This window comes from Ictidomys tridecemlineatus, chromosome 2 (assembly GCF_052094955.1).
Source record: "Ictidomys tridecemlineatus isolate mIctTri1 chromosome 2, mIctTri1.hap1, whole genome shotgun sequence".
Lineage (NCBI taxonomy): Eukaryota > Metazoa > Chordata > Mammalia > Rodentia > Sciuridae > Ictidomys > Ictidomys tridecemlineatus.
The window spans coordinates 211,904,717-211,926,784 of NC_135478.1; the positions used below are offsets into that span (position 1 = coordinate 211,904,717).

General features: G+C 34.1%; 1 protein-coding gene across 1 annotated transcript in view; it reads left to right on the forward strand.

The window, feature by feature from the left end:
* Nucleotides 1-22,068, forward strand: part of Agbl3 (AGBL carboxypeptidase 3) — a 72,502-nt gene that overhangs the window by 8,953 nt on the left and 41,481 nt on the right. The window contains exons 4-10 of the mRNA XM_078027880.1: nt 7,836-7,943; nt 10,188-10,326; nt 11,935-12,714; nt 15,565-15,727; nt 18,627-18,753; nt 19,826-19,926; nt 20,395-20,507. Of these exons, the coding sequence (XP_077884006.1) occupies nt 7,836-7,943; nt 10,188-10,326; nt 11,935-12,714; nt 15,565-15,727; nt 18,627-18,753; nt 19,826-19,926; nt 20,395-20,507 (1,531 nt within the window). The remainder of the gene's footprint in view (nt 1-7,835; nt 7,944-10,187; nt 10,327-11,934; nt 12,715-15,564; nt 15,728-18,626; nt 18,754-19,825; nt 19,927-20,394; nt 20,508-22,068) is intronic.

The following is a 22,068-nucleotide window of genomic DNA, read 5'->3' on the forward strand; positions in this document are numbered from 1 at the left end:
AGGTTTTCTATGTATTCAAGTTGTAATTTTAGTTTGCTATATTTCCAGAAAATTTTCCATTTCCTCTAGGTTTTCCATTTTGATGGTGTGTAGCTGTTCATAAATATCCTCTAATGATCCTTTGTAACCTAACATGTGGTTATGCTAGAGGATGCTCCATATGTTGATGAAAAGAATTGAATTCTGTAGCTCTTGAACGACATGTTCTGTAAATACCTGTTAGTCCATGTTCTATGGTATAGTTTAAGTCTGATGTTTCTTTGCTGATTTTTCATTTGGATGACCTGTCCATTGTTGAAAACTAGGGGATGAAGTCCACAAATATTATTACATTGTAGTCTATCTTTCCTTTTAGATCTAATAATGTTTTCTTTACATAATAATTGTGTGCTCTAGCATTGGATGCATATATGTGTGTAATTATTGTTCCCTCTTGTTTAATTGAATACTTAATCATTATATGGTAACCTTCTTTGTCTTTTAAAAAAAGTTTTTGACTTAAAGTCTGTTTTTTCTGATGTAAGGATAGCTACTCCTGCTCTCTTTTGGTTTCCATATGCATGTATATATATTTTTTTCCTTTTAGAAGGGTCACTTCTATAGTGTAGCTTTACTAATAAAGTGAATTTCTTTTTCTTTCAGGCAGCATATCATTGTGTCTTTTTTTTTTTCCTATTCATCCGGTCTATATCTTTTTGTTGTTGTTGTTGTTGTTGTTGTTCTGTTTAGATAAAAATGACAGTAGAGTATATTTTGACACATTATTCATGCACAGAGTATATCTTTTAATTGGGGAATTTGTTCATTGTTTTCTGATAGTTTTGATTATTATAATTTATTCCTTTCTGCATACATGCGCACCTCTCCCCTTCCCCCTTTATGACTTGGTGGTTTTCTGTACAGTTTTGGTTCTCTTTTTTGCTTGTGTATCTGCTCCACCTGTGAATTTTATTCTTTTGTGTGTGTGTGTTTTCATGATGGTAATACAGTCTTTTGGCTTCTGGATATAGGAGTCCTTGAAAGATGTTTTATAAAGCTGGTCTAGTGATGACAAATCCCTTCAGTTTTTGCATGTTTTAGAAAGTATTATTTTTTCCTTTATTTTTGAGAAACAGATTTTCATTTTTGTTTTGCTTTTTCTTTTTTAAGTTTGAATATGCCATCCTATTTCCTCCTGGCCTATGAGGGTGAGAAATCTGCTGTTAGTCTAATAGAGGTTCTCTTAAATGTGACTTGCCTCTTTCCTCTTGCTGATTTTAGAATTAGCAATTTATGTACTTTTGACAGAGAGGACTTTTTTTGGTCAAATCTATTTGATATTCTTTGGGTCTTCTGTGATTAATTTTCCTTTCTTTCCCAAGATCTGGCAAGTTTTCAGCTATGATTTTGTTATTAAGGCAAATAGTTTATTAAACCTATTAAGCTTTTTCTTCTTCTTTTCCTTTGGAAATATTGATAATTCAAAAATTCAATCATTGGATGGTGTCCCATAAATCTCATAGGCTTTCTTCATTCTGTTTTTGTCTAAGTTATTTCAAATGACTCATCTTCATGTTCAGAAATTCTTTCTTCTACTTGATCTAATCTATTGTTGAGGTATTTTTAAAATGTATTTTTTAATTTATTGAGTTCTTTAGTTCCAAGATTTCTGTTTGACTTTTTATTTTATTTTTGTTGAATTTCTCATCCTGATCATGAATTGTTTTGCTTATTTCATTGAATTATGTGTTTGTATTCTCTTGCATCTCACCAAGTTTCCTTAGGATCATTATTTTAAATTCCTTTTTAGGCATTTGATAGATACCCTTTACTGGAGAGTCTTTTTCTGGGGAATTAGTATGTTCCTTCAGCAGTATCATGTTTCTTTGCTTTTCCATGCTTCTTGTGTGTTTAGATTGTTCTCTACACATCTGTTACATCAGTTGTCTGAACTAAATTTGCAGATTAGCTTTCATAGGGAAAGGCTTTTTCCTACAGACAGTCATTGGGGTTGGTTGGGTGTGGTACATTGGTTTTGGTTCTGAGTGGGCACAGTGGTGCAATCTCCATGTGGATTCTTTAGCTATAATCAATGTTAGCAGTATCTGCAGGTGCTCAGTGGTTTAGAGTACAGGTATTTATGAAATAGCTCAAGTTTGTAGTTTGTAGTGTTGATGGCCAGTAGCATATGACTTTAGGACCCAGAGGAGTAAGCACTGTTCACCAGTCACAGCCAGAAGTCTGCTGGTAGCAGGGGCAGTGCTGGAGGACACAGAATGTGGGTGAGGTATGCACAGGCCCTGCAGGGGCAGGCGTTATTGGCAGTGGGGACCTTTGGCAATTAGAGTAGTGACACCAGGGGTGTGGAGTACAAGTGATGTGTCTGAAGGCAAGCTCCATTGTTGGCAGTATCCACAGAGGCAAGCACGACTAGAAGAGGCTCTAGCCTACAGCACTGGGAGCACTGGAATTGTGGATCACAAGGGGACATGACTCCTGGCCTGTGTGGATAAGCACCACTGGCAGGGAGCCCAGCAGGAAGCACATCAGGCCTTGCAGGACTTGTTGAGTTCAGCAGCAGCAGGGACGCTATGGGCTACGAGCCATGGGACATGGTTGAATATAGAGAATCCTAAAGAATTCACTAAACAAAACTTATTTAGAACTAGTGAGTTCAGCCAGGTTGCAAAACACAAGGTTGATGAGCAAAACTCGATTATTTTTCTATACTCTTATAATGAACAGCCCTAAAATGAATTTAAAACAATTCTACTTTAAAGAAAATCAAAGAATAAAATAACTAGAATTAAAGAAAAGAGTGCAAAACTTATATTTTAAAAACTAAAGATCATTGCTAAAAAAATAAAGATCTAAAAATCTAATAAATAGATGGATCAATATTCCATATTCATGGATCAGAAGACTTCCTAGATTACAGTGGTAGTCCTTACCAAATTGATCTATAGATTAAATGAAATTCCCATTAGATACCAACTGGCTATCTTGTAGAATAGCCATGTGAATCCTAAAACTTATATGGAAAATTTAAAAACCCTGAATAGCTCTGTAAAAAATAAAAACTTGAAAAAAAATTTAAGGAATCATACCTTCATGATTTCAGAACTTACTAAAAACCTACAGTGTGATACTGTCATGAGGGTAGACATATAGAATAACTTGAATAATTTGGGAGGCTGAGGCAAGAGGATTACAAGTTCAAGGTCATCCTAGGCAACTTAGCAAGACCTTGTCTCAAAATTAAAAAAAAAAATGTAAAGGGCAAGGGGACTTGGGATGTAGCTCAGTGGCAGAGTGCTTGCCTAGCATGCATAAGACCTCAGGTTTGATTCCCCGTACCTATAAAATTACATTAAACATCCAGAAATAAATCCATGTGTTTGTGGACAAATGATTGTTGACAAGAATGACAAGATTATTCAATAAGAAAGTCTTTTCAACAGCTGCTTCTGGGAGAAGTTGATATATAGTCACATGCAAAGGAAAGAAAATGAAGTTCAACCCTTATTAACTAAAACATATGCAGAAATTAATTCAAAGTGGATCAAAACCTAAATGTGTAAGAATCAAAACTATAAAACTTATAGAAGGAAACAGGAAAATCTTCCTGACTCTGAATTTGGTAGTGAGTTTTTAGGTAAAACATCAAAACAAGAACAAGGACAAAAAAACAGATAAATTAGACTTCATTAAAACTGAAAGTGTTTATGCTTGCAAGGAAATTATCAAACAAATGAAAATACAATCCATAGAATTAAAAACTGTGAATTATGTATCTAACAAAGGACTTGCATCTACAATATATTAAAGACACTTCCAACTCAAAAATCAAAAGACAAACAATTCAACTTAAAAATGTGCAAAGCAGGCTGGGGTTGTAGCTCAGTGGTAGAATGCGTGCCTAGCTTTCATGAGGCACTGGGTTCGATTCTTGGCACCACATAATAATAAATAAAACAAAGGTATTATGTTTATCTACAACTTAAAAAAATTGTTTTAAACATGCAGAGGTTCCAATAAAACATTTCTCCAGAGAAGATAAACAAATGGCAATAAACACATGAAAACATGTTCAACATCTTCAGTCATCAGAGAAGTACAAATTAATACAACATTGAGATACAACTTTAAATCAGCTAAGATGACTAGAATCAAAAATCCAGATAACAAATGTTGGTGAGGATGTAGAGAAATTGGAAGAGGTTGGCATTGCCTCAGAAAGTCAGAGTTAAAGTCAGAGACTCAGCATTTCTTTTACTAGGTCTACCCAAGAGAAGTGAAAACATATGCCCAAAGAAAAAACTGCACACAAATGTTAATAGCATTATTTGTAATAGCAAATAACATGGAAAAATCCAAATTTCCATCAACACATGAATGAATAAACAAATGTGGTTTGTCGCATGATGGAATATTAACTGGCCATAAAAAGGAATGAAGTACTGATATATGCTACAAGACAAGTGAACTTTGAAAACACCATGCTAAGAGAAGCAGACACAAAGGGCCAAATGTAATTCCATCTATATGGAATGTCAAGAATAGGCAAACATAGAAACAGAAAATGGCATCCATGCCAGCCCCTCACTCAATGGTAGTACTTTTTTTCCCATTGTTTCCCTCCCCCAATGAAACTATTTTTATCAGTGTCCTATTAAAGATTAAGCCTCTCATTCCAAAGGAAGAGTGGGTGGATTGTCTGGGTAGAGTTTTTGTAGAGGTTGCTGTTACTCTCCCCAAGCCAGCACCACAAAAACTTTCCCAGTATGTATAATTATAAGGGAATTTCTTAGACTGGATCATGATCGGAGGCTGAATCATGGACACAATGGCTACCTGCAGACAGGAGAGAGTGGAAACCAGTAGCTACTCAGTCCAGGAAACTGGAAGCCTCAGATAAGAGAACTCAGTGATACAGCTCCAATCCAAGACTCAAGGCCCAGAATGCCCCTGGACAGTCACTGATGCCCTAAGAAATCTGGAGTGTGATGTTCATGATTGAGGGGGTAGCAGCAATAAAAGCAGCACTTAAGAAGAGTCAGCTGCAGGCCAGAACAAGCTTCCCCATTCTGCTTCTGTTCTATCCAGGCCCCCTGCCTACTGCACAGTGCCACCCACATTTGGTGAGTCTTCCCACCCAGTTTGCTGACTTACATGATGATCATCTGTGAAGCACCCTCACAGGCACACCAAAAGTGTGTCTTACCATTCTCTAGGATCTCTCAATCCGGTCACATTGACAACCAAAATTACACCTGGGCAAAAAGGTCATTTATAGAAAGTATTTCCACAAGGAATAAGTAAAAGGCAACCCTTCAGGAAATTGGGCAAGAGAGTCTAATAGGCACATAACAAAAATGATATCCAAATGTCCAATAAACATGAAACAGTGGTACTCAATCTAATAATGAAGTGGTGTCTCATTGTGTTTTTAATTTACATTTACCTGATTGTTAGTAAGGTGGAGTGTTGTTCCATAGGCATATTAGAAGGTTAAATTTCACATATACTAAGCAATAGTGATGATGTAGAGCAAATAGAACTTTCATCATCTGATGGCAGATGTCTAAATTAAGATGAACAATTTGGATGACAGCTTAGTATTATTTGCTGAAGTTGAAGATATACATACTTCTACCTAGAATTTTTACTCCCAAGTATATACTCCAAAGAATTATGAGCATAGGTACTCCAAGGAATATATATGAAGCTGTTCATAGCACCACTGTTCATTATAGCCCTAACTGAAACAACCCAATCAAGTAAAAATTGGGTTGTATAATATTGTAGTATACTTAGACAATAACATATAGCAAAGAAAATGGACAATATATATCGAATTGCCACAATGTGGATAGATTTCATAAATATTATCATGGAAGAAGGCACAGAAGAATAGTATGGGGTTTGACTTATGTTAAGTTCAAAGGTAGAAAAAACTATAGTTTTATATCTAAACTATATTGCACACATGAATATATATGAACACTTGGGTGGTAAAACTATCAAGGAAAATAAGGAAGTAAATGCATTATTGAAAAGCTAAAAGGAGACAGAAAGACGAGTGGTAGGAAGGGGACATGAGTGGGACACCTGCATACTGGCAATGCAATATTTCTTAACCAATATGTTATTTCCTTTGTGATAAATCAGTGAGCGGTATTTCTTTTCTTTTTTTTTATTATTGATTGTTCAAAACATTACAGAGCTCAAGACATATCATCTTTCATACATTCGACTCAATTGGGTTTTGAACTCCCCAAATACATAATACAGACTCACTTCTGTTACATACTCACATTTTTACATAATGGCATATTAGTGACTGTTGTATTCTGCTACCTTTCCTATCCCCTACTATCCCCCCTCCCCTCCCCTCCCCTCCCATCTTCCTGAGCGGTATTTCTTTGTTTTGCTTTTCATAAATGTAATTCCTAGTAAATGTTTTGTTTACATATTTGAGTTCTTTCTCACCATGTAAGCAATGAATAGAAGTATATTTTGGTAGATTTTTTTAATAGCACAAATAATTGGCAAAAATGTTAATACATCATTGGAACAGAATAAAAAGTTTAGAAATAGACCAACACAATTTTGATTAGATGGATTTTAATAAAAGCACCAAAGCAATCTAATGGGGGCAAGAAACGTCTTTTCAAGAATTGGTATCATAACCCAAAGTCAAAGAGACTACAAGAACTTTACAGGCCAATAATAATATTGATGCAAAATTCTTGGAAAAATACTAACAAACTAGTCAACAACACATCAAAAAAGATTATATACCATGACAGAATTTTCCCAAAAGATCTAAAATCAGCATACTACAGCGACACAACCACATCAATGTTTATAGCAGTACAATTCATAATAGCTAAATTATGAAATCAACCCAGATGTCCAGATTAATGGATTAAGAAACTGTAGTGTGTGTGTGTATATTTATATTATTAATATATATTTATATATATATATAAAACAGAATTCTACTCAGCCATAAAAAGGAATTAAATTATGGAATTTGTCAGTAAATGGATAGAAATGGAAGAATACCATGGTAAACGAAATTAGCCAAACTCAGAAACTCAAAGATCCAATATTTTCTCTCATAGGAAGAAGCTAGAGTAAAAGAAGGCAGGATGGAAGGATAGGAAAACATATAGGACTAATCAATACAAATTATAGACAAGTAAAAGGAAGTCTAGTAGAGTAGAAGAAAGAGAATGGGAGAGGGGAGAGAGGACAAGAGGGAAAAAGAGGATCATGAATTGAAATTGACTTCCACGCATGTATGAGTTTGTCAGGATGAACTCACTACTATGAAAAGCTCTAATAAAAAATAAAAAGATTATATACTAAAAAAACCAGAATTGGTTCTATAACAATATCCATGTAGAAAAAAATTCTGACCCAAATTTACTTAATGTACCAAAAAAAAATCTGTAATATGTTCATAAGCTTAGAGGACACCATTATCAACCAAGAGGCTTAGAGTGCAGGGACAGGAAGAATAAGAAGTGGAACAAGACTCCTAGAGGGGAATAGAATGGTATCAAGTGCTCAAGAGAAACAGAAATTGTAGTATAAAATCCATAACAAGTACAAAATAATCCTGATCTACTCAATAATTTAGAACAAGGTATAAATAAAATGTCATGAGTTTTGTTATAGTGTTACAATGTTCATTGTTACCTCCTTTGAACCCTTGGTAATATATACCCCTTAATAAAATGCTTCATTTTAGCCTATGTGTATATATATCAATTAATAATCTGAAAATATAATTTGCCCACTTTATTTTGAAATAATATTCAAAGAGTGCCCTCTCTTTCTTCCAGATTGGACTCCTTTTTATCCTGAGCCAGTATATATCCCAACAGGTCTAGAAATAGAACCCCTTTATTCAAGCTCCAAGGAAGACACTGTGGTTTATCTGGCTGAAGATGGTAAGCGCATAATGAAACACATTGCTGTGATATATAATTGGACACCTTGGTTAATGTCTTAGTTATATTTGTTCTGCTGTTAATAATAGAAATTTCAGATTGCTACAAAGTCCCGGTCCCCATAATATTGGTTGAAATATTTGATTCAAATATCAATTTGTACTAATTATATTTTTGAAGAAGTGCTAGTTTATGCAGCTACTTTAAAATAAGGCTTCATGTTGAACATTAGAACAGAAAGTAATATTTAGAATGAATTCTGCCTCATGCAAGTTTTCAAAGATAAATCTAGTGTGCTCTGCAACTATTGTTCACTGGCCATCGATGGCTCACATTCATGCAATCATTCAGATGGGTTTTTTTTTTAATTGCACACCTGTTCAATGCATTTCTTAGTGTTATCATCTTTGAAAAAGAGGAAAACACCCCATATTTTTATCCACAACTATATCTCAGGATATCATTCACAATAAATATTACACTTTGAGATCTATCAGTGCAAAATCAGTCTGGCTTTTATGATAAGAGAGTGCTAATAATCAAACACAGAAGTCTCATCCCATATTCTAAACTGTACTGTTCCTGAAGCACTAAAGTGAGGAATGATGGGGTTCCTAAACAATTTCACCATTGCTGTTTGATATCTTAGTGATGTATTTTTAAAATCTTAACAAAATGAAGAGAAATTCACAGGGGCTATTTCCTATATAGTAAGTAAATCTAGAAATCATTATTACATTCATATTTTTAAATAATGAAATGAGAGAAGTACTTCAGATTTAAAAAAATTAACCTGCCTTAGAAACAGAAATCGTAGTATAAAATCCATAACAAGTACAAAATAATCCTGATCTACTCAATAATTTAGAACAAAGTATAAATAAAATGTCATGAGTTTTGTTATAGTGTTAACAATGTTCATTGTTACCTCCTTTAATACCCATACATAACTGAAATAAGATCCAATAGGCAAGTCAGTGAAGGGTGTCTCCAGGAATTAGATGGCACACATAGGGTAATGTAAGATAGTTTACTGTAATTTAATGAATTTACAAAAGGGTGGACAGAATTAAGGGAAATTAAAGGAGGATGGTGAAGCAAGATAGGACTGTCAACAGAGCAGCATCAAAACGTCTCCTGGGTCTGAGCACAGAATGGGTAAGAGCACAGAATGGTTTCCAGACCCGTAGAAACCCTTAGCTGTTAGAGAGGCAGTCCCCAACAACTGAGGCGTGCGTGTGTGTGTGCGCGCATGCACGCTTTATGAAGGCATGCACCTATAATCCTAGGCCGAGGCAGGAGGATCATAATTTTGAGGACAGCCTTAGCAATTTAGGGAGACCTTGCCTCAAAATAGAAAATAAAAAGGGCTCAGAATACAGCTCAGTGGTAGAACACGGAGGCAGACTAATTTTTATCTTATTCTTAATCTTATCCTACCCTTACTTTTGAACATGGTGCTTATACCTAGGGTACAGGCTTTCTGGAGTTACAATTGAATGCCCAGGGTGTTCTAGGAAATATTTCCATCATGAATACATTGGAATTCCAGTGTATTCCTAAACTGTATGCCCTCTGGTGTCTCAGCCCCCAGTGGTGCGTCTTCCTTTCTTTCTAAGTCTCACCTTTCCTGTAGCTACACCCTTAGTGAAGGACAGGGGAACCTCTAGACTCCTTCTATGTAGCTTTCTTCTACTCTGCCTTACAAATTTCAGCAGCTTCAAAAAGGAAAAAAAAAAAAAGCAATCTTACCTCAACGCAACAAAGCTGTCATGTTATTAAGTGCAACCTCCCCCAACTTTGGTCCAGAAATTACCCCTGTGCTTAAAATCAGGGCTAAATATGGGTTCACTCCATATATTTTATTTCTTTTCAGTAACTGTAGTTAGTTCTATTCTAACTATTGTGTTGTCCAAAGTAATGGAAGGAACTCATATTTTACAGTCATTTACAGTAAAAGGGAAAGTTCAGGACTAGTTACTCTATCATGAGCAGAAGTGGAATGAATATTTTAATATGATTAATATGTAAATTTAATTTAGGTATTGCTTTTCTATTCTAAGAACTCTTAGAGTCTCTTAACTTCAATCCAAATCTATATAAATTGGTAACAAATTACTTTAGATTTATAATCTTCATATTAGTAGAAGTGTACTTCCAAACTCTATGGGGAATAGTTGGCATACTTTAGACATCTTTACTTTTGTCACATCTTGACGTCTCCATGGTCTTCTCTCTTATCAGCTTACAAAGAGCCCTGTTTTGTGTATTCCCGAGTTGGGGGCAATCGAACACCCTTGAAGCCACCTGTTGACACCTGTGACAATACTTTGATGTTCGAAGCAAGGTTTGAGAGTGGTAATCTACAGAAGGTAGTCAAAGTGTAGGTTTTAATAATTTTTATTTGAGGGACTAGACCATCTATTGTATTAGGTATACAAAAAAAAGTACCAATTAACCATGCAATATAAACAATATCCCAGTGAAACATTTTTGTCCTTATTTAACACTTTTCTATAATTGTATTTTCTTCTTTAATAATAAAAAGCATTGACTACATAATAGAAATCCCATATTCTCGAGTAACGCATCCCAATAATATTTGCTTATAATAAAAGCAGCTTGTTTATACTAAAGGTCAGAATAGAGATTTTTATTTATTATTTCTACTTTAAAAATTAATATTCAATATACTTCCAACATGAGGATTAATCAAAATATAAATAATTAAATTATAATACAAATAAGCATTAAAATTTTGGAAATTTAGAATATAATTTTATATCTTTTTTCCAGAGTATGTTATTTATAAATACTTATTGAATAAATTGTATTTCATTATGATTCAAATAAAATACTTGCAATCTTACTATTTTAAAAAATAGTTCATATTTTCAAACAAAAAAATAAAATTATACAGTTGTTACATTAAATGTAGAATACTATTTTGGTAAAATTAAACTTCTCTTAACAATAACATTTTCTAGGCTGGTGGTGTAGTATAGTGCTTGCCTAACTTGAGAAAGGACCTGGGTTTGATCCTTAGCAAGTTCTGGAGCCTGGGAAATCCAAAGTCAAAGTGCCTGCAGATTCAGAATCTGATGAAGGCCCACTTCTTCATAGACCATGCCTTCTGACTGGGCCCTTGTGTAGATAGAAGGGCAATTCTCAGCCTCCAACTTGCTCCATTCTTCCTATCTCCAGATTTCAGAGGTTCAGTTCATGGTCCTGCAGCTCCATTGCCCTGGGCTCAAGTGAGGCAGAACATCAAGCCCATGAGTTTGCTGGAAGAGCCTTATTTCACATCATCTTCAGTGACTTAGTTGGGATTCACATAGTTATAAAATGTAGTCCTTGTACTAAAGAAGTTATTGTACTGAAGGAATTCAAATTTTATAACTTACATATGATCAATGAATCTATGTGATATAGTCAGTCTCAATGAAAACCATTTCATATCCCTAGAATTGAAATGTGTCTTACGAATTGGTGTGAACATACTTTATATAAAACCAGAAACATGAAAAATTGTGCTCTATGTGTGTAATAAGAATTATAATGCATTCCCCTGTGATTTATCTTTTTAAAAAATCAATTAAAAATAGAAGTGTGCCTAAAACAAAGAAGGACATATGGATTTTTCTTATTATCAATACTTCATTAATCATTTATTTTCTAGAAAACAATTACTTGGAAATATATAATTTTTCAAAAGCCTGTGTTTTTATTGTGCTCTCTTGAACACAAAGAAATACAAAGGACTTAGAATTAGCCCAGAAACAGGTTTTCAGCCAATGAAAGAAAATTTCAGAATTTTATCTTTTGAAGTTACTTGCTATTGAATACAGCCTAAGTAAACATTGCATCCCACAAAAAAATTCTGTGGATATGTAAGATAGATAAAAATAAATAATTTTCTTCATTTAACTTCAACTCAAGATTTAATTTTTACCTTCTAATGTGCTTCCCCCCTTCCTTCCTTGTGTATTAGGGCAGAATACGAGTACCAGTTGACTGTGCGCCCTGACCTCTTCACCAACAAGCACACCCAGTGGTATTATTTCCAAGTCTCTAACACCCAAGCAGAAACTGTCTACAGATTCACCATTGTCAACTTCACCAAGCCCGCTAGCCTTTACAATCGGGGTATGCGCCCACTCTTCTATTCTGAAAAGGAGGCCAAGGCTCACAACGTTGGCTGGCAGAGAATAGGAGACCAGATCAGGTACTACAAGAACAACCTGGGCCAGGAAGGCCGCCACTTCTTCTCCCTCACATGGACATTCCAGTTTCCACACAACAAGGACACCTGCTACTTTGCGCACTGCTACCCTTACACTTACACCAACCTGCAAGAATACCTTTCTGGCATCAATAATGACCCAGTCCGGTCCAAGTTCTGCAAAACCCGCGTCCTGTGCCACACGCTCGCCAGGAACATGGTGTACGTGTTGACCATCACCACGCCCCTGAAGAACTCGGACTCCAGGAAGAGGAAGGCCGTGATTCTGACCGCAAGGGTCCATCCGGGTGAGACCAACAGCTCCTGGATCATGAAAGGCTTCCTAGACTATATTTTAGGAGACTCAAGTGACGCCCAGTTGCTTCGGGACACTTTCATCTTCAAGGTGGTACCCATGCTGAATCCAGATGGTGTCATTGTGGGAAACTACCGGTGCTCCTTAGCTGGGCGCGACCTCAACCGCAATTACACCTCCCTCCTGAAGGACTCTTTTCCTTCTGTTTGGTACACACGGAACATGATCCACAGGTAAAGGAGCCTCAGATTATCTCTGCTTAATTAGGAAACTTGGTAGCAAGAATTTTGCTCCCACAATCCCATTAATTTTACTTTAATTTTCTTAAGAGACTTTGAAACTATTTTATTTTATCCCCATTCTTCCCAACTGATTTTATAATTTTCTGGCATTATGCCACTGGATTGAAAATCTTTCCCTTAAATTAATGAAATAGAGCCCAGAATGTTTTGATGACTCTGTGAAAATAATAGCTAAATTTGCATATTCCCAAATAGGGTTGCTTGCTAAAGCTAACAGTAGTGGTGATGTTTACAGTGGGGTCCTTGAATCCCTTAAAAGTGAATAGTAACTACATTTCACAGAGCTGATACTGTGTTGATCATACATTGCTGAATGAGTCTAACTATGAGATTCATAGTTATTTAAATTTGCATGAAGGTCATCTTAATTGCCCCTAGGAAAATTGATCAGCTTTAAATTTTCCAAAGTAAAATGTACACAACATTTAATTATTTATTATTTGGGTGAATTCTTTGATGGATTATGGTAACAACAATGAGGAAGAGACATGGGCTACAGTAGAGAGATTTATTGGAGTAAAAGAACACCCATTCCTAGTTCAATGTCTCTTAACTTTTTTGTTTAAGAGCAGGGATTTCAGAATAAGCATATCACATTGAAATCTCTATTTATATCATTTACTAACTATGCAATTTAAAAAAACTAAGTCTCAGTTTTGTCATCTATGAAACAAGAGTAACTACCTCAAAGTTGCGAGAACTAAATTAGAAGATTATTACTAATATGCTCAGAATAGGGACTGGAACATTGAGAGCTCTAATTGCATTCAATGTGATTTGTCAAGTGCAAAAAGAAAAAAGTTAATTGAATTTCCTGGCCTGACACATGATGGATTACATACCATAACCTCTTGGCTTGTCTTTATGGACAAATGTGTCAGTTGTTAGATTGCCTTTGAGGAAGGTTAACAGGCAGAAATCTATTCAGTGAGTTTCAGAAAGACTTCTAAGGAAGAGAAATACCTCAGTGCAATTAATCAAAGGTAGGTAAATAAAATAAGAAATTGGTCCTATATGTGTGCAAAGGTGAACTAGCTGTAAGTAGATCTAAGAGTAAGTATATTTAAAGTATATTAGAATAAGACAGAGTAGATCTGAGTAAAATATAAAATACAGAATCTTAGTTACCTGTGGAAAAGAAAAAAATCTAAATTATTCTCTAAAATTATTTTAATTAATATAAGTTAAGATACTTTAATATCCTGTTTTACTTTTGAAGTAATAATATTTCTTTAGGAATAGATTATTTAAAAGTAGAGGGGTTTTTTGACTCATGTATAAAAAGCTAAAGAGTCATTAAAATGAGGAATTTGGGGTTTAAAATTGCACAGCATACTTCATATCTAAGTTGTTCACTTAGATATTCATGCTTATCTAGTTAGTATTCTAAAAACTTATAATGATCTTTCAGTGGCTTTTTGTCAAAGGTATGTTATCAATTAGAATTTATTTGGCAACAAATGAGATAAAGGGTAGTTAATAAATATATATAACAGATTTCAGTTTAAAATTTTATTATAGTTTAAAGGAGAATTGTTTTTATTAAAAGTAATGCTTTAAATAATTTATTTTAGATATTAATAGTTTTGTTATAAATATATAATTATAATACTACTGCTAACATTTTAGTATTTATCCTTCCATATATAACAACAAATGGTTTAATTTTTATTAATAGAATAATGCTATATAAGATCTGAAAATATGAAAAAGAGAGAAAAGTGCTCATAACACCACTTTTTTATTTTTCAAAAGCTTTCTCTGTTAGTCATTTTCATTAGTCAGTTTGAGAGTCTTATTTTTTAAAATATTTATTTTGTAGTTGTAGTTGGACATAATACCTTTATTTTATTTATTTTTATGTGGTGCTGAGGATCAAACCCAGGGCCTCAAACTTGCTAGGCAAGTGCTCTACCACTCAGTCACAATCCCCGCCCAAAAGTTTTATTTTTTATTGTTTTAAAATCATTGAGTGCTAAGTTATGATTGTGCCCTTACAGAATGTATAGTAATTTCTTTAAAATATTTGTTAGAAATTTATTACCAATTTTTCAATTCAAAGTTTGGTACCATTTTTCTCAGAATGATATTTAGCCACCACATTAATTAAGAATTAACTATTATTTTGCTTCAACAACAGGTTCTCAGGCATTCAATTTTTAAGAAATGTTTGGGTATTTATTATGGGCTGTTCTAGAAGATTAAAAGCATTCTCCATCCCTGATGAGTTTAAATATCAAAAATATGGAAACCTTTCTGGACAAGTGCCAAGGAAATGCTACCAATAAAGCACTATAGGAGTTTGAAAAGACAAAAATAGATGGTCTCTGCTAGTCAGGCAGGAAGTGAAATGTGAGAAGGGTTTCTAAGGATGGGGTGGGTAGCAGTTACATTTATAAAGATGAAAGGGGAAGACATTCCAGTCCTTCAGAATCAATGTGAAAAGTAATGAGCTAAAACAGGAGTGACCTGTTTTCTGAGTATAACAGAAAACCAGAACAATAGACTAGAACTTGCTGGGAGAAAGTCTTGAGAGTAAGTTTCTTATGAGAGGAGGTCTTCAGCATTCAGATTTTATATGTAATAAACAGGAACTTATTACATATTTTAAAGTGTATATTAATAATAATATGTGGCATAGGTAAGAAAAGAGAAAAAATGAAAGCTTATGATATAAGAAACTGTATTTATTTGGATTTTACATTTATAAATACAGAATTGTACCCATAGAAGAAAATTCAGAGGTAATATTTAGTAATTTGTTCTTTTTCTTTTTGGTAGGTTGATGGAGAAGCGAGAGGTTATTTTATATTGTGATCTACATGGACATAGTAGGAAAGAGAACATCTTCATGTATGGCTGTGATGGTAGTGACAGAACTAAAGCATTATACTTACAGCAACGAATCTTCCCATTTATGCTGAGTAAAAATTGTCCAGATAAAGTAAGTATCTTTAAGATTTTAATTTTTATTTTACTAAATGTTGTCCATGTAGGACAATGAAATAAAAAATCCTATTCAGTAACCTGCTTTTCGTTAGTCATTTGACTGATTTATACAGCTGACCATACAAATAACTGTGTGGAATTGTTCATGACCAACAGTTTGAAAATATGAGAAGTCAAAAATTCCCATAGTCCCACCCTCTTAATACCCCATGTTTGGCCTTTACAAAGCTTCTTCTGTTGACCATTTTCATCAGTTTGGGGATCTTTATTTATTGTTTTAGTATATATTCAGTTTCTAATTGTGTAGGTTAAAAGATGTGCTTTTAGCCTACAAAATATTGTCTTTTATATATTATATAGTATTTATTAGAATTTTACCAGGAAGAAAATCAGTAATCAGTATTTCAAAAATACAGAGAAATTAGAATGAGAAAAATGAGAAAAGAATAGAGTTCATTTTCATACTATAAAAATGTTGAAACTACTCAGTTACAAAAGATGTGAAAAATTTTTAATCATTTTTAAAAGATATTAGATTAACAACAACAAAAAAGTTCCTGTAGACTTCCTCTTAGGTTCTCAACCAACCAATTCAACTATAAAGAACTTATTGGGAAGTACTCTTTATTTTATGGAGACAATTAGCACCCAAAGATATAAAAAGGAAAGGATGATCTGGTAGAAGAGCTATTTACAGAAAGCATAGGTTTACTACCCAAAGAGTATTTGTTCCTTCAGAAAGATCAGCGAAATCAACCCCAGTACCTGAAACTGTCCCTATATAGCATCATGTCAGTACTCATAGGTATATTTTATTACTCCTATAAAATGATCCCATTTTGTTAAGATATTTTAATATTTGTCTGTTGACATATTTTCTGACATAAAATGGATGAGGTTTCTTGAGCAATACAACCAACCAGTCTACAGTTTAAACAGGCCTTCCACGTAATATAAATTTTGTTTAAAATATAGAGGTTTTCCAGGTATGGTGGCACATGCCTGTGATTCTAGCAACTCGGAAGATTGAGGCAGAAGGACAGCAAGTTCCAGCCATGCTCAGCAACTCAGAGAGATCTTGTCTCAAAATAAACAATAAAAAGGACTGGTCAGGTGACCCCATCACTCTGGGCCTGAAGTGAGACAGAACATCATGGTGGCAGGGCATGGCAGAGGAAAACTGCTCAGCTCATGACATCCAGGAAGCAGAGAGAAGCCTGGGACAAGACACAACCCCAAGGTCATGCCCCCAGTAATCTGCTTCCTACCTCCAAATACCTACCACCTAATAGTCCACTCACCTCTCATAATCTAATCATTTCACCTCGGAACACTCCTGCACTGCACAACACATGAACTTTTTCTGGGGACACCTTATATCCAAACCATAAAAACCATCAAACAACTGATTTTAATGGACATTTACAGGACATTCTGAACAGAAGAATATACATTATGTACAAATGTACGTAGAACATTTGCTAAAGTACAGATTATATCCTGTTTTAAAACAAACTTTAACAAGTTTGAAATAATTGAAATCATATAAAATATGGTATCTGACATAATGGAATTAATTTAGAAATCAATAAAAGAAAAAAAAAGATTTCCAAACAATAGAAATTAAACCACATTCTAAGTAATCCTTAGTCCAAAGAGGGAGGTCTCAAGGAAAATTAAATACATATTTAAACTGAAGGAAAATGAAAATATATGACGTTACATTTTGTGAAATTTAGTTAAAATACCAGTACTTAAAAAGGAAAATAAAGATTTCAAGTCAATAATCCAAGTTTCTACAAAAAGAAACTGGAAAAGAAAATAAGCCCTAAACAAGTAGATAATATAAGAGCAGGTTAGTGAAATTGGAAACAAAGAAACAGTGCAGAAAAACATTAAAACAGAAAGCTTGTGCTTGGTGAAGAGCAATAAAACTGAGGAACCTGACGAGGAAGAGGAGGAGAAGACTCAAATGAAAGAGGGTATCACTTAAGACAATAAGGGGCAACTCAACTCTCTGCACATAAATTTAACAACTTAGATGAAATGAGCCAACTCCTCGAAAAATAACACACTACCAAAACTCACACAATGTGAAATGGATAATCTGAATGGTCCTTAACCACCAACCCCCACCCCCTCTCCCAAAAAATCTTTACAAAAAGTGAAATCTCAGATCCAGATGGATTCAATAAAGAATTCTACCAAATATTTAAAGAAAATTTCTTCTAGGATTACTATGATACCAACACAAGACAAAGCTATACAAGAAAAGAAAAATACAGACTCTTATGCTTCGTGAACATTGATGCAAAAATTTTTAACAAAATATTAGCATATTAAATCCAGTAATTTATAAGATGCGTAATACATCCTGACCAAATGGGATTTATCATAAGAATATCAAATTAGTTTATATTTGAAAACTAACCAATGTAATCCATTATGCTAATGGATTACAGTCTACAGAAGAAAAAAATGTGTGAACATATCACATGCTTATCACACATTGCTATAGAAAAAGCTTTTAACAAACTCAGCATCTATTCATAATACTTTCAGCAAATAAAGAATAAAAGTGTATTTTTATTAACTTAATAAAAAGACACCTACAAAAATCCTATAGCCAGCATCATACTTGGTGAAAAATAATATTGTTCTCTTAAGGATAAGAGAATATCCATTCTCAACCCTCCCATACAACCTTGCACTGAAAGTGCTAACCAGTATGTAAGGCAAGAGATAGAAAGGAAGAAAAAGCAGACAATCTGGGATGGAGAAGTAATGAAAATAACATGTGTATCTATGCAGATTTTGCAGTTAGTTTTTCATTTTTAACCCTTCTTCCTAAGAAATATATGTGTCTTCTTTTTTCTTTTTTTGCTGCTTGTCAGTTTTCATTCCCAGCTTGCAAGTTCAATATTCAGAAGAGCAAGGAAGGAACAGGAAGGGTGGTAATGTGGAAAATGGGAATCAGGAACAGCTTTACCATGGAGGCCACCTTTTGTGGATCTACTTTGGGTAAGGCCAAGTGTTCTCACTCACAGCTCCCAGATCATTAAACCAAAGATATATATTTTCAACATAAAATTAATAGTAGTGGAGTTGATCTGGTAGTGAGCACATTCTTCTCATTTAAATGTATGCTGATGTGTAGTTGATCTATAAGTGGAATGAATAAATTTCCATTATATGGTATTTCTATTTCATTCCCTTTGTTTAGAAAGGAATGTTTGACATATTGTACATAGAATAATTGGTTGTTTTGTAAACTAATCTTCAAATGCTTTTTTTTTTAAAGAAGATTTCTATATATTTTTTTAAAGGGGGGGTTCTGATTATTTCAAGACAAAGCAATGAACATACTTAAAAATTATAGAAATATTTTTATTGAATTTGCCCTTTGAAAGGCAAAAATAGACTACTGTGGTGTGTGTGTGTGTGTGTGTGTGTGTGTGTGTGTGTGTGTATTTATATTTAAAAGGAAACACTTGGGTCCCTGAACTAAAAATTAAAATGTGCTTTGTAGTCTCATTTAATAAATCTTTTAGTTACATCTAGCATAATGTGTGTTCAAAATATTCTAGATTAAGATAATTTTTCACACTATTAGACAATGTATCCACTCAAAGGAAAGTACTAGACATCCACATATGTGATTTCTGGATAATTTTTAAAATACCTTGAACCTGATAGAACATTATTCATGATGATGAAAACATTCTCTCATAAAATCTTGACCCAAGTTTTTCCAGAATGACTACTGATACTGTTTATAACTGGTAACCAATATTACATAAGTGTCTAACTGAACTTTCTTCTGCCTTGCAACATAAACTAATTTGTGTTAAAATAAGGAAAAGTAACAGTTTAGTTTAGATTTTTTCCTTTCAGCATTGGAATAGATTGCTTTCTCTTATTTTTAACTTTAATGTGATAGGCTGTTAAATGACCTGTCCCAGAGAGGAAAATCCAAAAGACAGGATATGGAATCAAATCAATGTTTGTTCATACCCTTACATTTAGACCTGCTTGCTAAGGAAAAACATGATTTACTCATCCTCAAGGGTAGATAAACTTATTGATGTTTTAGGTAATAAACGAGGCACTCATTTCAACACAAAAGACTTGGAGTCAATGGGCTACCATTTTTGTGATTCTCTCTTGGACTATTGTGATCCCGATCGGAGCAAGGTAAGCCAAGAGCACTTGATAAAGCATCAGATTCTAGCCTATCAGATAATACAACCGCCTGTCAACCTACAACAGTTTTTTCCTTTTAATGTCCTAAACCCATGGTCTGGGAATTTTGTTATAGTTTGTTTGTTTGTCTGTCATATTTAATGTCCCAGTAACTATTATTCCAAGTGTCTATAAATACTCAATTAGTTTGATTAGGAAGAAAAAAATTGAGTTTTGGCATTAGGGATTGAACCCAGTACATGCGAGGCAAGTGCTCTACCACTGAGCTACATCCCCAGCCCTTTCTTAATATTTTATTTTATATTGAGGCAAAGTTTGGCTAAGTTGCCCAGGCTGGCCTCAAACTTAACAATTCTCCTTCTTCAGCCTCCCAAGTATCCAGGATTATAGGCATGTACCACTGCACCCAGCATGAAGCAAAATTATTTCATAGTGAACTCATTTATAATTTTTCTCTAGTATTATCAGTGCCTGAAAGAATTAGAAGAAATGGAAAAACGTATGAGTTTGGAAAAAGTCTGTGATGATTCAGATTCTTCTCTAATAGAAATTACATTGGATCTAGAGTCGAGGTAAGTCAATATTTTTGAACTAATGTAATTTGTTGTATTTTACCATGTTCTTTATAATAATACTGGGATATTATTGTCAATTCCACACTGAAAATTTCAGCTATAAGAAGGGGGCAAATTTTTCAGCGCACCTGATTTTGACCAGACCACATCAAGACTTCAGTTGAATTATTCTTTTATTCCATTGCTATGCCCAGTGTACTTTATGTGAAAGACATACCAAATTGTTTTGTTTGCTTTCTCTCTTTTAGACTTTGTTAAAACATTTTATGTTCACAGCAAAATTGAGTAGAAAGTACAGATTTTCAGAATATCCTCTACCACTACACATGCATAGCCTTCCCCATCACCAACATCCCCCACCAAAGTGGTATATATGTCATCAATGATGAGTTTACATTGATACATCCTTATTGTCCAAAGTCCGTAGTTAACGAGGGTTCACTTTGGGTGTTATATATTCTATATGTTTGGACAAATTTATAGCAACACATATCCACCATTAAAGTATCATACAGAGTATTTTCACTGTATGGGTTCACTCCAGAATTCACCTACCCTTTCCTGCTCTCACCCCTAACTCCTGGAAACCTCAGATCTTTTAAATTCTCTCTATAATTTTGTCTTTTTTAGAATGTCCTTTAGTTGGAATTATACAGTATACAGCCTTTTCACTGGCTTCTTTCAATTTGTAATATGCATTTAAGTTTCATTCATATCTTTTCATGGCATAATAGCTCATTAGCACTCAAAATATTTTATTATCTGAATATACCACACTTTACCCACTCACCTACTGAAGGACATCTTGTTTGCTTCCCAGTTTGGGCAATTATGAATAAAGCAGCTATAAACATCCATGTGCAGGTTTTTCTGTGTATGTAAGTTTTTATATCCTTTGGGTGGATAACAGAGAGCATGAATGTCAATGTAAGAGTATGTTTAGGGTTTTTTCCTTTCAGAATTGGAGTAGATTACTTTCTTTTTATTTTTATCTTTAATATGGTAAAAACAATTAAAAAGAGATCTACCCTTATAACTTTAAGCATATGCTAAATGACTATTAGTAAATGCTGTACAGCAGAGCTCTGCAGTTTATTCAACTTTCTTAACTTTTATATCAGTTGGTAATTCCCATTTCTCCTACTTCAGTTCCTGGTAACCATCATTCCATTCTTTAATTATATTAATTTGACTATTTTACATACTCCACAGTAGTGGAATCATTCAGATTTGTGTTTCTGTGACTGACATTTCACTTAGCATAATGTCCACAGGGTTCATTCATATTGTAACCTATAGGAGTATTTCCTTCTTTTTTAAAGCTGGGCAGAATGCCACTGTATTACATACCACATTTTACTTGTCCATTCATCTTTTGATAAATATTTGAGTTGTTTCCACATCTTGGCTATTATGAATAGTACTGCACTAAACATGGGAGTACTGATCTCTCTTCAGGCTCTGGATTTCAATTCTTTCAGATAAGCACCCAGAAGTAGATTTTTAAATTATATGGTGGTTCTATTTCTAGTTATGTGAGGAATCTCCGTACTATTTT